The sequence below is a fragment of the Propithecus coquereli genome, unplaced genomic scaffold (genome assembly GCF_000956105.1).
Source record: "Propithecus coquereli isolate 6110/MARCELLA unplaced genomic scaffold, Pcoq_1.0 Scaffold21, whole genome shotgun sequence".
In the NCBI taxonomy this organism is placed as follows: Eukaryota; Metazoa; Chordata; class Mammalia; order Primates; family Indriidae; genus Propithecus; species Propithecus coquereli.
Genome location: NW_012146078.1, coordinates 3,666,189 through 3,681,395, shown reverse-complemented (window position 1 = coordinate 3,681,395; position 15,207 = coordinate 3,666,189). Strand labels below are relative to the sequence as shown.

At 35.0% G+C, this 15,207-nt stretch overlaps 1 protein-coding gene across 1 annotated transcript; it reads left to right on the top strand.

The window, feature by feature from the left end:
* Positions 1–3,108: 3,108 nt before the first annotated feature.
* On the top strand, positions 3,109–10,173 carry HTR1F (5-hydroxytryptamine (serotonin) receptor 1F, G protein-coupled). Its single transcript, XM_012644329.1, has 2 exons — positions 3,109–3,224; positions 8,564–10,173. Exon 2 carries the CDS (start codon positions 8,607–8,609, stop codon positions 9,705–9,707), a length of 1,101 nt encoding a protein of 366 aa, XP_012499783.1. The 5' UTR covers positions 3,109–3,224; positions 8,564–8,606; the 3' UTR covers positions 9,708–10,173.
* The last annotated feature ends 5,034 nt before the right edge of the window (positions 10,174–15,207 follow it).

Below are 15,207 nucleotides of genomic sequence, written 5' to 3'. Positions count from 1 at the left end.
CTCATCACCAAAATTAATTTTGTTATCATCACAACCACAACAGCTTTCATTAAGTTTTAACACATCCTAAGCATGTGATATTTTTTTTCAAATAATTTATCAGGATGTTTTTATTCATGTTTAGGGAAGATTAGCTATTGTCACCCCCCAGTTTGAGATGGACTTTGCCCAACCTAGTATTTTTCCCTAGATTAGATATTTACCACATTGTTAATAATTAATTTTAGAAACAAATTTTTAAAAGTATTCTTCCCAACTAACATATAGCTAAATATCAACTTTCTGGTATCTTTCCAGCAAGGATACAGAATTTCCACATTTTTTCTAATTCCTGGTGATCACTACTTACATAAAGTATTATTATATGCAATGTCACTATGGAGTGAACTATTTGCCTTCCTAAATACTAAAGGATCATGCTTTAAATGGGACTCTAAAAAAAAAGCAATCAAGGAAAGAGAATGGTAGGTAGAAAGGAAGAAAAGATAATGACCATGTTCTTTCAAAATTTCCATCTCTAGCTTGCTAATATATTACCCATTTTCTATTTTAATACAAATATTGGAAGAATATATCATTCCTTATTCATGGTAATTGTACTTTATTTCCTCCTACCATCCCCTTACATACAATAGAATTAGAAAATTTAGTATTAAACAATGATGGTACTATGGATACTATAAAATGAGGACTGGGATAAAAATTAAAATAATACTTTCATGACTATCTCTAATGCTTACCGTAATCCTAAAGGTAGAGGTTGCTTGCACTGTGTACCACAGATAACCAATATAAATATTCGCCTGGCACTTTAGGTGCCAGGCACCTAAGGGATTTATATTTAATCTTCAACAAGACTTTGTAAGGTTTGACTTTTATTATCTTCCCTCTACAGATAATGAAACTGAGTCTTTGAAATGATTTTCCTGAGCTCACACTATTAAGTGAGGGAATAAGGCTGCAAATGAAGTTCTATTGAACTCTAGCACTTGTGGTTTTATTTACAATACTTAATTAATTGAAGCTACAATCTCATAAATAAATACCAGTTCCTGTTGCCTTCACATCCCCACTTCTGTCATATCTTCCTATCCCTCCTTCACACACACACACACACACCCTCACACACACACTCAACTTCCTTTCTTCTTTTCTTTAGGTTTCAGCAACAGTCAACCAAATAGTAGAGCATACTGAGTCTGTACATACTTATTTACTCCCTTTTCCGTAGGAAAAGCACATAGCAGGTGCTCCTATAGCTAGTTTCAGAGTATTCATTGAAAGTTTTCTCTAAGATTGTCACTGTTGCAACTTAATTATTTTCCCAAATGTGGCAGACTACCAAGTGGGTATCTCTTGAAGACAATAACCAGATCCGTTTGAGCAATGAAATATGTGTATATGTAAATCCCATTTAAAATCAGAATTACTCTTCTTTCTAAATTTTTTTTTAAGATTTGGTTAAAGCTGCTTAATGAATCAATGGACTGCACGTGGATGTCAGTAGCTACCAGGGAATGAACACTCTTCTCAAAGGAGCACTCCTATGTGAGTGTATATTTCTCATGGGGGCAAGTCATTTTAAAATGACTAACCATGGTTCATTTGTCCTTTAGTAGGTCTAGAAAACTAAGTGTGAAACAGCTCTTACTCTTCAGTATGTACTAAAATTCAACATTCCAGCTGTTCACATAAATTGTCCTCAAACATTACAATCATTTCTTTAATGATAAAACATAGGAAAAAAGGAAGATGAAGAAACTAAATTTCAATAACCACTTAGCACTATATCTGCTTGTATCAGTCTGAGACTGGTCAGGAAAACAGAGTCACTCAATAAAGGGGTTTCATGAGGATATTAGAGTTTACACCAGTGTTCAAAACGCTAGGGGACAAAGGCCAGGAAAATCAAAACTTAGATTCAGTATTCTTGCTACCTAATGTCAAAGAAGAAGACACTGAAGCTGATTCTTTTGGTTACCAAACTGTAACCCAACCACAGCGAGTCCACTTGCTTAAGGCTTCTTGGGTGTGGCTCCAGGCCATGGTCCTCACACATGGCTCAAAATAAACCTCTTTAAAATTATTTTATAGAGTTTGACTTCTTTTCTGTTGACAGAGAATTGCAAGAGGGCAACTCCTGTTTTGCAGTAGTAAAACAACTTGTAAAAGTATGGTCTGCAGTAACATGGAAGATAAAATGTGTTTAATGAACTTGTGGATCTGCTCAAAGGAATTTCTAGGAAGAATTTTTAAAATGCCAACTGACAATTTTTTTGGCTGTGTATAATGGAAAGAGAAGAATTAAAGTTTACAAGCAAAATTTAGAAGAAATATATAAGAGCTAGGACTTGTTAGATAGGAAAACAAAACTATTTCACATGACTCATCTATCCAGAGAACAAAAGACTGCCAAAGAAAAAAATAGCATCAGGGTAAAGAACATATCAAGGATATGGCTAAGCCAGGCGTGGTGACTCACACCTGTAATCGTAGCACTCTGGGAGGCTGAGGCAAGAGGATCACTTGAGCTCAGGAGTTCCAGACCAGCCTGAGCAAGAGTAAGACCCCATCGCTACTAAAAATAGAAAAATTAGCCAGATGTAGTGGCATGCACCTATAGTCCCAGCTATTTATTTGGGAGGCTAAGGCAGGAGGATCACTTGATCCCAGGAGTTTGAGGTTGCCGTGAACTATGACGATGCCACTGTATTCTACCCAGGACAACAGAGCGAGACACTATCTACAAAAAAATAAAAATAAAAATAAAGGATATGGCTACAAAACCTTTTATTAAGACTTCAGAAAAATTTAAGGGGTGCCTAGTAGAGCCTCCAAGCTAGACAAAGGGACTTTTAGGAATCTCAAGGTTGTTATCCCATAGCCCTAATATTCTGTCCAAAGAAGAGAGAAATCTGTCTTGAAAAGAATTATGCATGTGGCACTTGGGCATGTAGTGACTGTCAATCAGATTTACAGGGAAACACAAAGTTTTTAAGAAAATTGTACTAACTTGTATTAAAAGGGAAAGAGTGCAAAATGAAAAAAGCTTTCGGCAGAAAGCAAGGAGAGAAGCCTACTTGGCTGTAAATCCAGACTATTTCTCCTAGACCAGACGGGACCTCTCCAAGAGCAGAGTCAAGAGCCTGGCGAGGGGATTCAAGAGTGAAGAGTACAGTGAATTAGGGAACCAATTTAGAAAGCAGAAGTGAGCCCTAATGCAGGTGGATTTCTAACCCTCAGAGTGGCATATTCTGATAACATTTGTCTGGGTGGATTTCAGGTCAGTGGCCACTATGTGCTTCCCATTTCCTCATCTTTCTTAATGGGGGTGTCCATTGCAGTTATCCTGTCCCCATCTCACCATTTTATGTTGAGGATTGAGGAACAGATAAATTGTCTTTTTACTTCACAGCTCTCTGAGTCAAGAGGCACTGAAGCTCCAAGGAGTCTCATCTGTTTCTTGACCTGATACAAAACACAAGATCACGGACTTCAAGGCTGGTGCCATGACTGGATGAGATTTGGGGAGCTTAGGAAATGGGTTGAATATATTTTGAGTATGGGAGAGATGGGAATCATTGGAGCCAACAGACAAAATAAAGAGAAGATAATCCACAAACTGAGAATAAAACTAGATCAGACATTGAAGAAGCATGAGCACACTCCCTAAATTGGACACAAACTGAGTTAAAGCAAGACGTGATGGGGAGGGGTGGGTATCCAAAGCCAAAAAGGCAATTGAGTGGAAAAACCTGAGCAGTGTCTATCAAGAACCTCAGAGATCAGATCCAGCAGGTAATGACAAAGAAATAAAGAAAAGAAAATTTACACATACACATGGCAAAATAGGCAAGATTCCATGAACAGAAGTGCTGTAAAACCTTTGTGTAGGTTCACATCTCTCTCTGTAAGCAGGTCTCCACTGGTACAAAGGAGTTAGAGCAATCCCTAGCATTTTCGTATCCTAGTTCTGGAATCACTCCCAGAGTTCAAAACTATGCAATCCCAGACTCTGAACCTCATAGCAATCTCTTTTTTTTTTCATCCTTGCACATTACCCAAACCCACATTACACCTGCTCCTGAACCTCATCAGGACCTCAAATTTTTCAACCCCGGTCTATTTCCTCAGCATGTTGTTCTCTCTGGAGTGCTCTTTTAAGAAACTAGCACTATCCAGCACTCGCACCAACATCTTCCCTTTGGCCTTTGACCCCAGTCTGCATCCCGATTCCTGATCCAATCCTGAATCAATTCGGTTATCTTCTTCTTTGCAATATAAACCCAAATTTGAAACACTGATGGAGGATAACAAAAACCTAGACCAATTTTATCCCAATTACCTCTTAAAGGTTCTAATTTCAGCTAAGCCTTAAGAATGCTCTGTAATTTTTTTGCTTACACCTTCTCCTTAGAGCAGCAGCACCACTCTCTTTGAGACATATCTTGCTACCTGCATACCTCACTCTGCCAAAACACAGATCTTATCCTTTCACTTACATTTCTAAGACTTCTGATGTCCTACAAAATAAAATCTGTGTCTTTATCAAAGCCCTTCATTGTCTTCTTCAGTTAACTTTCATCACTCGCCTCCAACCCTGGCCCTAATAATGCCTTTGCAGTATTTAAGTAAGTTATACATCAGACTACTTCACGTATCTGAATGCATCCTACATTTTTATGCTTCTGCTTTTTCTAATACTTTTCCCTCTACCTACAAAGGCTTTCACTGTCTAACCATGGTATAATTAATTCTCCCTCACCAGTAATCCCAGGATACTTTATACGTATCTCTATAATGCTGTTATTGCATTGTATAATTATGCTATAATTATGTGTTTAGTTGTTTCATTACTAAGGCTAGCTTCTAAAAGACAAGAACAATGTGTTGTTTTGCTATTTTGTTTGCATTGTTCAGGGGTAGGTTTTTTAGGGGGGATGGATGGGGAGGAATATCTTTTACAACTCTGAGATTGATCAGCACATAAACAGCATTCAATAAATAGTTCTGGCCAGGCGCGGTGGCTCACGCCTGTAATCCTAGCTCTCTGGGAGGCCGAGGTGGGCAGATTGTTTGAGCTCAGGAGTTCGAAACCAGCCTGAGCAAGAGCGAGACCCTGTCTCTACTAAAAATAGAAACAAATTAATCGGACAACTAAAAATATATAGAAAAAATTAGCCGGGCATGGTGGTGCATGTCTGTAGTCCCAGCTACTCGGGAGGCTGAGGCAGAAGGATTGCTTGAGCCCAGGAGTTTGAGGTTGCTGTGAGCTAGGATGATGCCACGGCATTCTACCCCGGGCAACACAGTGAGACTCTGTCTCAAAATAAATAAATAAATAAATAAATAAATAGTTCTTAAAGGAATAAATGAGAACAAAGAAGTATAAGAGCAGAAAGGAAGTCTCAGAGTTGGAAAGACAGCAAAAAAAAAAATGGAAAACACTATAAATATATTCATACTATTACAATCAACACACATAGACCTGTTTACTACCTGAAACATTCAATTAGATATTTTTTTCCATTTGAATACCCTTCTCAGTTTACAACATAATCTTTATTTTATAGTAAAAAGTAGTTACTTTATAGACCTCATGACTAGAGTAGAGCTATTAAGTAAACAAACCTCCTACAGAGAGTAAAATGGTGGTTAGAGAATGGATTTGTTTTACCAATTATTTGTTATGTTGTTGTTGTAGAGAAGTTTATTAAACTTGTGTGGCTCAGTTTTCTTATCTACGAAAAGAAAGGTAATAATTGTACCTACCTCTAAGTTTAGCTGTGAAGATTAAATGGGTTAATATTTATAAAGCACTTACCACAGTGCCTGCAGAAGTAAACACTCAGAAAAGACAAATATTATTATTCTAATTGAAACAGTAAACTTGTATGTTTTCATGAGGTCTTGAGAGAACTGAATTTTACTATCTTGCCACTTTACAATGTTTTTACAAAAACTATTTGTGCATGACTCCCCCACCCAGGTTACTTACAATATAAAGTAAATTGAACTATGCCTCTAGGAGCAAATAGTTTAATCAGAGGACAATATAATTGGATATCAAGATCAAACAGACACCTGAATATAAATAAACATTAGATTAAAAATACTGTGTATAACCAGGGGAGTAAGTGCATCATGGGGCCAGATCAACAAATTGGCAAATATTCGTGCTGAGTGAAGCCTGCAGAAGTTTTCTCTCTCCCTGATTATCAAGAAGGCTATATATAACTAATGAGACTACAGGTTCTGCTTAAAGAGTAATCTTGACTATTTCCCAGTGAAGACATTTGAACTACAGAATCCAGTTTATGTTCTAAGAGTAAAAGAGACATGTGTAACATAGTCCATGTCCAGTAAAACCCAGAGGTGGTCCCTAGCACCATGAGAACACACAGTGGTAACTTAAGATATAAAGAAACATGAAGGAATCTGGTCAGAGGCCATGCCTGAATTAATGAAGGTAAATAGTTTGTTAAATTTCTAATTGTAAATAGCAAGAAAAATAAGACAAAAAGAAAATAAAACCCAATTGTGATTTGGCTGAATTTATTTTCCTATTTTCTTTGTTGTCTATAACTTAATTAATCAAAAGATTAATTAAGTTTCTAAGTTTAATATTAAAAAGATGTCAGGTAAACTGTAAGGTAATTTATATGACACAAATTTTATCATACAATTCTAAAATACAACAAAAATTTTGATTTTTTTCTTGGCATTAAGTACCATTTTATTGAGCTTAATTTAAATGCTACAATGTGACAGAGAAATCAGTTGAATTACAAAATAATTCACCTTCTAATTTTAAGCTGATCCACTTTTCTATATAATTAATTTTTATTATGGAAACTCACACAAGATTTCTCTTCTTTAAAATTCTATACAAAAGGTAATTTCAGGATTATTTCCTGCAAAAACTGTTTATCAGGCAAATTAAAGCGGGAAGTTATTTTTGCCTATAGGATGAAAAATGTCAGCACTTTCAATCAATTCCTATAACACTAAATAAACACTGTTGTGAAGGAATTAGCCAATTAAAAATATATTAAGGGTTTTTAAATTAAATATATAGCACAAATTTTATGATGCAAGAATGGGGGAAAATTGGAAGTAAAGTAGAAATTAATTAATCTACCAGTTTGTATTATTGGCTTTGAAGTAAGTGTTTTACATTTGATATTGACCCCCTAAAAATGTTTCAGGGGAAAATAGCTAAGGACTGTGAGGTTCACTGATACTGAAAACACACATTGAGGATTTTATTGACAGTCCTGATGGTGCCTGTGAGCACATCATTATGTCTCAGGCCCTGTGATCCAATATTGATTTCAGGAAATATGGTCATAGCATAACCCTTATAAGAGGTTGAAAAGAATGGAAACAATGGGAGGGAAGGGGAGCGAATAGAATGAGAGCACAAAGTCCAAGAGCTACATAAAGACAATAAAGTAATATAATTTAAGGAATATGAAAGTATAATAATGGTTATAATCAAGAATAAAGTTTCAGGTTTCTACTTTCTGTTTGTCTTCTCCTAAGATACCTGTAGCTGCTAAAGAGTTATTAAAGAGAAGAGGATTGATGGGGAAAAAAAAGCTATCTTATTTTATTACACTTCAAATGCTTTTATTTTACTTGTAATTAAGTAATAGCATGGACTGAAGCAAAAAATATAAGCTATGTGTGGAGAGTCCTCTTACAGAAGTAAGGTAACCTGGTTGTTAACAATGGTGACTTACAAAGAAGAATAATTTCCATTTCAGGGTGAGTACTATTATGAGCTCTCCTTACTGGCAAGTTTGCTTGGTAAGTGGGTTATTTGGTCATGTGTGTCATTGTTATAATGGGTAGTGTTATATGGTTATTTGACTCCAACTAATCTTATATTATTCTTTTAAACCAAATAAACTACTTATATCCACAAAGTCTACTAAACATTCTGACATTTTCCTAATTTCATAAAATGATCATGGAATGCTGGAGATTACTAATTTTTTTGCTTATTTCCCTTTATATAACCTCTATATCCTGAAGTAATATACTAAAATTTCCTTTAGTCTTCACAGGCCAATGATAATGTTCTCAATGTAACTTTGAATTAAATACAAAATTGTTTATCATTTTGAATACTGCCTTTAATGTAATATATTCTCATATTACATTATACAATGCACAAATATATACTAATGACCTGTGCGTTTAAACTTTTTCTGCTGTGGACAAAGAGAAAAATATAGCTAGGGTTAACACTGTTTTAAAAAGCAATTCTATAATGGTAGAAATTTGACTGAGTAACAGTCTAGTTTATTCATGAAAATTGTTTTATTTCAGCTGTATTTTAAGAAATGTTTTGGAAATTACTGTTTGTTACTGTTCTCACTGGATTTCTCTTAAATTAAATGAAAAGGAAAAGAAAGCCTGCAATCTGAACTTCATTTTTTAGATCCATAGAATAGTCTGGAAAAACATACACATATACTTCAAAAAAGTATTCTGAAAGGAAGAGAAAAATTCTTGAAGGCTTCTCTGAACTATTTTTTCTCTTCCTTTGTTACAGGTATCCATTTTTCAGCTATATTAATCTTTTAAAAAAATAAAAAATGGATTTCTTAAACTCATCTGATCAAAACTTGACCTCAGAGGAACTGTTAAACAGAATGCTACCCAAAATTCTGGTGTCCCTCACGCTTTCTGGGCTGGCACTGATGACAACCACCATCAACTCCCTTGTGATTGCTGCAATTATTGTTACCCGGAAGCTGCACCACCCAGCCAACTATTTAATTTGTTCCCTTGCCGTCACAGATTTTCTTGTAGCTGTCCTGGTGATGCCCTTCAGCATTGTGTATATTGTGAGAGAGAGCTGGATTATGGGGCAAGTGGTGTGTGACATTTGGCTGAGTGTGGATATTACCTGCTGCACATGCTCCATCTTGCATCTCTCAGCTATAGCTTTGGATCGGTATCGGGCAATCACAGATGCGGTTGAGTACGCCAGGAAAAGGACCCCCAAGCATGCCGGCATTATGATTACAGTAGTTTGGATTATATCCGTTTTTATCTCTATGCCTCCTCTATTCTGGAGGCACCAAGGAGCTAGCCGAGATGATGAATGCATCATCAAGCACGACCACATTGTTTCCACTATTTACTCAACATTTGGAGCTTTCTACATCCCACTAGTATTGATTTTGATCCTCTACTACAAAATATATAGGGCAGCAAAGACATTATACCACAAGAGACAAGCAAGTAAGATTGCAAAAGAGGAGCTGAATGGCCAAGTCCTTTTGGAGAGTGGTGAGAAAAGCACTAGACTGGTCTCCACATCCTATGTGCTAGAAAAGTCTTTATCTGATCCATCAACAGACATTGATAAATTTCATAGCACAGTGAAAAGTCCCAGGTCTGAATTCAAGCATGAGAAATCTTGGAGAAGGCAAAGGATCTCAGGCACAAGAGAACGCAAAGCAGCCACCACCCTGGGATTAATCTTGGGTGCATTTGTAATATGTTGGCTTCCTTTTTTTGTAAAAGAGTTGGTTGTTAATGTCTGTGAAAAATGTAAAATTTCTGAAGAAATGTCAAATTTTTTGACATGGCTTGGATATCTCAATTCCCTTATAAATCCACTGATTTATACAATCTTTAATGAAGACTTCAAAAAAGCATTTCAAAAACTTGTGCGATGTCGGTGTTAGTTTAAAGACAATTTATTGTTAAAGGGTCGGTTTTTGAGGGAGGGAAGTAACTACACAAATGCTAAATAATAAAACATTTAAACTTTTAGGAGGAAATATATTAAAACTGCTAAAATGATAGGAATATAATTTATATTTTAACAGCAACACAAATACAAAATTTATTGATTTGATCATTATACTAGAGTACTCAAAATCAGAAAATAATTTATGCAGGTTATAAACAATAGTTTGCCTATGCAATATTCCTAAAAAGCTAACTGAAAAAAAATATATATATATAAATAATATTAGTGACAGTGATTTCTTTAGGTTCATGTTTTACAACAATTACAGGGAAGTTTTCAATTAACAACATACCTTCATCCATAATTTCTATATAATCCTATTGTTTTATTATACAATTCTGTTACTTTCTAGAAAAGATATAATTCATCACAAAGCACACATCTCTCCTATCTAACCATTCTTGCCCCTTCTCCATCTTACCCATAGTGAAAGGAGAGAGGGGAAGGAGGTATCAACTTTTATTTAGTATGACTGGAATAAATGTAAAAGTCAGAGATTGATATTGCCTTAGTATTTAAGTAGTAAAGAGTAATCATAAAGTGGATTAGGTATGGCAAAATAATTCTGGATACTAGACTTGTGAATATTTAATATGTTCTGTTTAATATAAATATCTAGAAGACTATTATCTTAACCATATCCTATCAACATTTGAAATCAAAGGGATGGGAGGAGATTGTTATGACTGCCCCTTGTTTATTTAGGAATCAAATTTAAGGTACTAAATATCCTAGGTTACTCACCATAGTTATTATACTCCTAACATCTTTTTAAAAATGTGAAATACATTTCATTTCTGTTAATATTAATAAGCTCAGTAACTGTCTGTGGTACATTGCACCTCAGCATCTCCATACCTTTGATTTGAATATTATTTCCCTTTTATTATATGGAATGTAATAGGAATTTTTAGAACTTTCTATTGACTTTAAAAAAATCTCTAGTTTTCCAACTGATAGAAATGAACAGGCAAAGACTCACATTGCACTAATTTTACATGTATATATATCCTATTATATATCACAATTAGTCACTGTATTAGTTCAGTGAGCCAAAAAAATTCCATCAGTTTTTCTTCCATGTTTATATAGAGATTTGAAAACAATAGAACCATGCTTTTGAGAAGATTTTATTTTATTTGAACCAGCAAGGTCATAGACTACCTTTGGGAAGTGTTATCATCAACCAAAATCATTTGAAAAACAATATATACCTTTTTTTTTAAGTTATGCCTTTATGTATATTGTAAGTATTCTTTCCTGTTGGGTTGCTTAAGAGTGCATTACAGCAATTTTTTATTAATACATATCCATGACACATTACTCTCAACCTAACAAATATTTACAGAGTTCCCATTTTGTACAAGACATCGAGACATGTACTAGATAGAAGATTCAGGAAATAATAAAGTACAGTTTCTTCCCTTAATATGTTCACAATCTAAAAGGAAAAACAAGAAAAAATAAAAACTGTAATAGAAAAGAACAAAGACCTGGCATGAAGTGGTTTACACAGTTGCAATGGTACAGAGGAAAAATTGATCACATCTGATTGAGAAAAATCAGAAAAATTTTATAAAGAATGTATCTAAATCCAGTGTCATATAAACAACATTTGGACAGAGAAATGGAAGAACATACTCCAGGTAATGGCAACATCAGGAATACAGACCAAATCATGCAAATATTTGGTGGGGAATGTTCATGAAATAACAGTGAATTTGCCAACTATGTAAAACAATAGAGGAAAAGGAGATTAAAATAAAAAGTGGGCATTATTGTGGCTGACTTTCAATGTAGGAAAATGAAGTCTGCACTCAGTTTTATTGCTGTCAGTGAGTGATCACTGATTTTTTTTTTTTAGCAGAAATATTACAAGTTTAGGGTAAATCTGAAAAAAATATTATCTGACGTCTGACTGGATTTCAGCAGAGAGTAGTGGAGATGACTTCTTGTTAGACAGCAAATCAATAATTCAGACAAGAGGCGATGAAGCCCTGAACTTGATTCTGACAATGGGAATAAAAAGGAAGAAACAGATGAGAGATGGTGTGAAAAGGTAGAATTTATAGGTTATAGGAAATTCTTTAAGAGGCAGGCAGAGGGAGAGACATGAGTCACTGAGATAATGTCCTTACCTGAAAGGAGGAACTCAACAGAAAGGGCCTTTTGGTGAAATGATTACTTCTTTTGGAGTAGGTTAACCACATAAAGACTTGTCAGAGCTCATAGACACTAATGACCACGTCTGGTCTAAGCAAAACTGACAGGTAGATAAGGTTTCTCTATGGCCTCAAAACTGACAGGTCAATGAGGCTCCCAGCCACCTCTTCCATCCTTGCTTCACTTCATCTTTCAGGCCCTTGTGCTGTGTTGACAGCCAAAGCCTGCTATAGAGCCTCTATCATTCTCTGCTTACTTCCCCTGCCCCATCTCACTTACCAGAATTTGATCCTGTGATTTATTAATTCAAAGACCTTGCTAAAGTTAAAATAACCTGTTAAATTAGTTTGTTTACATCATTCTCAGAAATTTATGTATCTATATATTGGGAAACTCTAAGAGACACAGCCCATCAACAATCCAAGCAGAATAAGGCTCACCTAAATATAGATACTGCCTTCTGATCTGAGTTGGGCGGAAGCTCAAATCTAAGAGAATAATACCATAAGTAAGTGAAGGGTTTATTTTTGCTCTACCTGTCTAAATCTTTGCAAGTGAAGGATGTTTGAAAGGCCAGGACAAACAACCAAATAAACATAGGAAGTCAAACTACCAGATACTAAATTCAGTAATTCAGTCCAGCACTTTATCATTACATATAGTTGTGTATAAACTATGCTCATAAATACACTTCTGCTTGAGAAACATGGTCTTTATTGTAGGACCAGTTTAAGAACATGGATTTCCTAGGTTAATAGGGTTTGGGTTTGAGTTTTGGTTTTGTTTTGTTTTACAATGACCCACAGGGTCAAATCCATACTATAAACAGGTTATCCAGGTACTGGCAGTTGCTGGGTCCATTCTTAAGTAGGACCAATTTCCATTTTTAACCTCGAAAACCAATCTTCCTTTCTGTTTTCTGGTAACTTTGATTCCCCACCACCCACCCCTAATTTGCCCTAGAGTATGAGTGTTCCTTGCTTGTATCAGTCGTGTTAGTTTCAAATTTAAAAATTCCCTTAGCAAAGCATAATCCACATATTCACTGGCTCAATGTTAAGCTTCTCTGTTTCCAAGAGTTTTTTTGTCAAAAATAAATGGAGAATTAACCAGAAGCCAATTACTAGTAAATATGTTGATTTGCTCCACCAAATAGCTTGAAAGTGGGGATGATCATAAGCTTATTGCTGAAATCCATTCCTTTACTTCAAGGAAGAAATTATTTTCTCATGAATTTATACAAGACTATTTTTGACTTATAGGTCAGAGAATTAGGTTTACTGTATTGCAGTACAAAGGAAACATGAAAGATTTTTCCTTACCATATCGCAAAGTCCTTCAAAAATAATCCTGCTTAATTCAAAAAGTGTCCATATTAAAGTAATTTGTTTCTGAAAATGTGTTTCTAAGATCTTCCTAATAACTAAAATGATTCTATGCAGATCTTTGTTTTGCTAGAAAATATTTCTGAAAGCAAACTAATATTTTTTTCACGAATAAAGTAAATATTTTCTTATGATATTATGATAAATTTTCTTGGGCTTTTGAATCAATATGATTACTCTCATTATTTAAAATAAGGAACTCATTAAGAGAAATGTTTTCCAACATTTTAATAAATGTTGGGCTATTGATATAGAATATCTTCTCTGTGCAAAACGTGGTATACTTCAAATCCACCACAGAAGGATAGAATTTTTTCAGAGAATTTACATTTTCTGATTAGATCAGAAACTCTAAAACTTCTATTTGAGGAAAAAAGCATGATATTATTTTTATAACAGTAACAACAATAAATCTTGTCAAAACAGTTGTCCATTAAAGTTGTGTTCAGTCTCAGTTCTAATTTTTACCATGGAGAGTTTCTACCTCTACAAGGACACTAAAATGAACCTATTAGTTTATGTAGATGTAGCAAAGCTTCCTATGCTCCACAATATCTTTTCATTATATTCTATTAATATTCCTCAACTATATTTAACATTCATGACTAAAAATCATACTTATTATGTATGTTGTATCATTATTAATTATTATATAATTATATTGTATAGCTGGATCTGATGCCTTGTGGTCTACCCCAGTCCAACCCACTTAATAAAGGAAAATTTTACTCACCTCCACTTCCCTCCAACACACAGATACATATTGACCATTTTTTCTTTGTGTTAGTAGGCTTGGTTAGAATTTGAATCTATCTGTAACCCTAGTAGAGTGTGTGTGTGTGCACGTGAGAATGTGTGTCATTTTGTAAAACAAGTTGATGTTAAGAAGAACTGATCTGTAAAAAAAAATTGACCTTTTTAACATAGCACACTGTTGAAGATGAAGGAAGAAGAGTAGGAAGAAGGAGAGTTTGCAACATTAAGGAGCAGGATTTTAGATTTTAAAAAGCAATGTGAGTAAGAATCACCTGTGATGCTTGTAACAAAGGCAGACTTCAAAGATTTAAATCAGTGAGTTCCCAGTGGAGTCCAAGAACCCGAGTCTTTACCTAGGATTTCAGGTTACTCTAATGGAAGGTGAAGCTTGGAGCTTTTGTTCTAGAGACCACTGCTTTAAGCTCCTCGTTAGTTGTTTTGTGGGATTATAGTTATGAAATAGTGAAAATGAGACTTCACCACCATTTTACTAGTAGACTCCCACTCAGAATCCAGAAAACTACTTTGCTACTACATGAAAAGCATCTAATGGGCAAAATTGAACAGGAACAGAAGTAAAAATCACATCTACATTGCTTAAGTGGATTATACAGCATTCAATTTATTAAAAAAGCTATTGAATCTATTTTCAAGGAGCTTATTGTTTATATTTTCTCGGGCAAGGAATAAAAGTTTTCCATTACATATAAAGCAGCAGTTTAGAAGAATAGATTTGAAATCAGAAAAGGCCAACTTTGAATCCTGTTCTGCTAATCATCAACTTGATTCTGAGCAAGTTTCATTTATCCTGCTTTTCTCAACTATAATTGAAAGACTAAGAAGAGTGAGATAAATCAAATGCTCTTGAAAAACACTAAAGGCCTGCAAAATAGAAATTAGCATTATTATCATTATTCTCTATAGAAAATCTGGTAGGAGTCAGAGGGCATTTGACAGGGAACCTGGTGTTCTGCATGGCACACACACTGCCTTTCTCTGAGTCTGGAGAGAAGCGAGGAAGTAGTTAATGGCCCCTGGTCCTGGCTCTCGCTGGTAGAGCATTAACTCCCAACAACCCTATCCACAGCTACAGAAATGCCCCCATGTGGGTACTCACCAGTTATTTCT

Coding starts and splice junctions, on each gene's coding strand:
- HTR1F (XM_012644329.1), top strand. CDS start 8,607: ATGGATTTCTTAAACTCATCTGATCAAAACTTGACCTCAGAGGAACTG.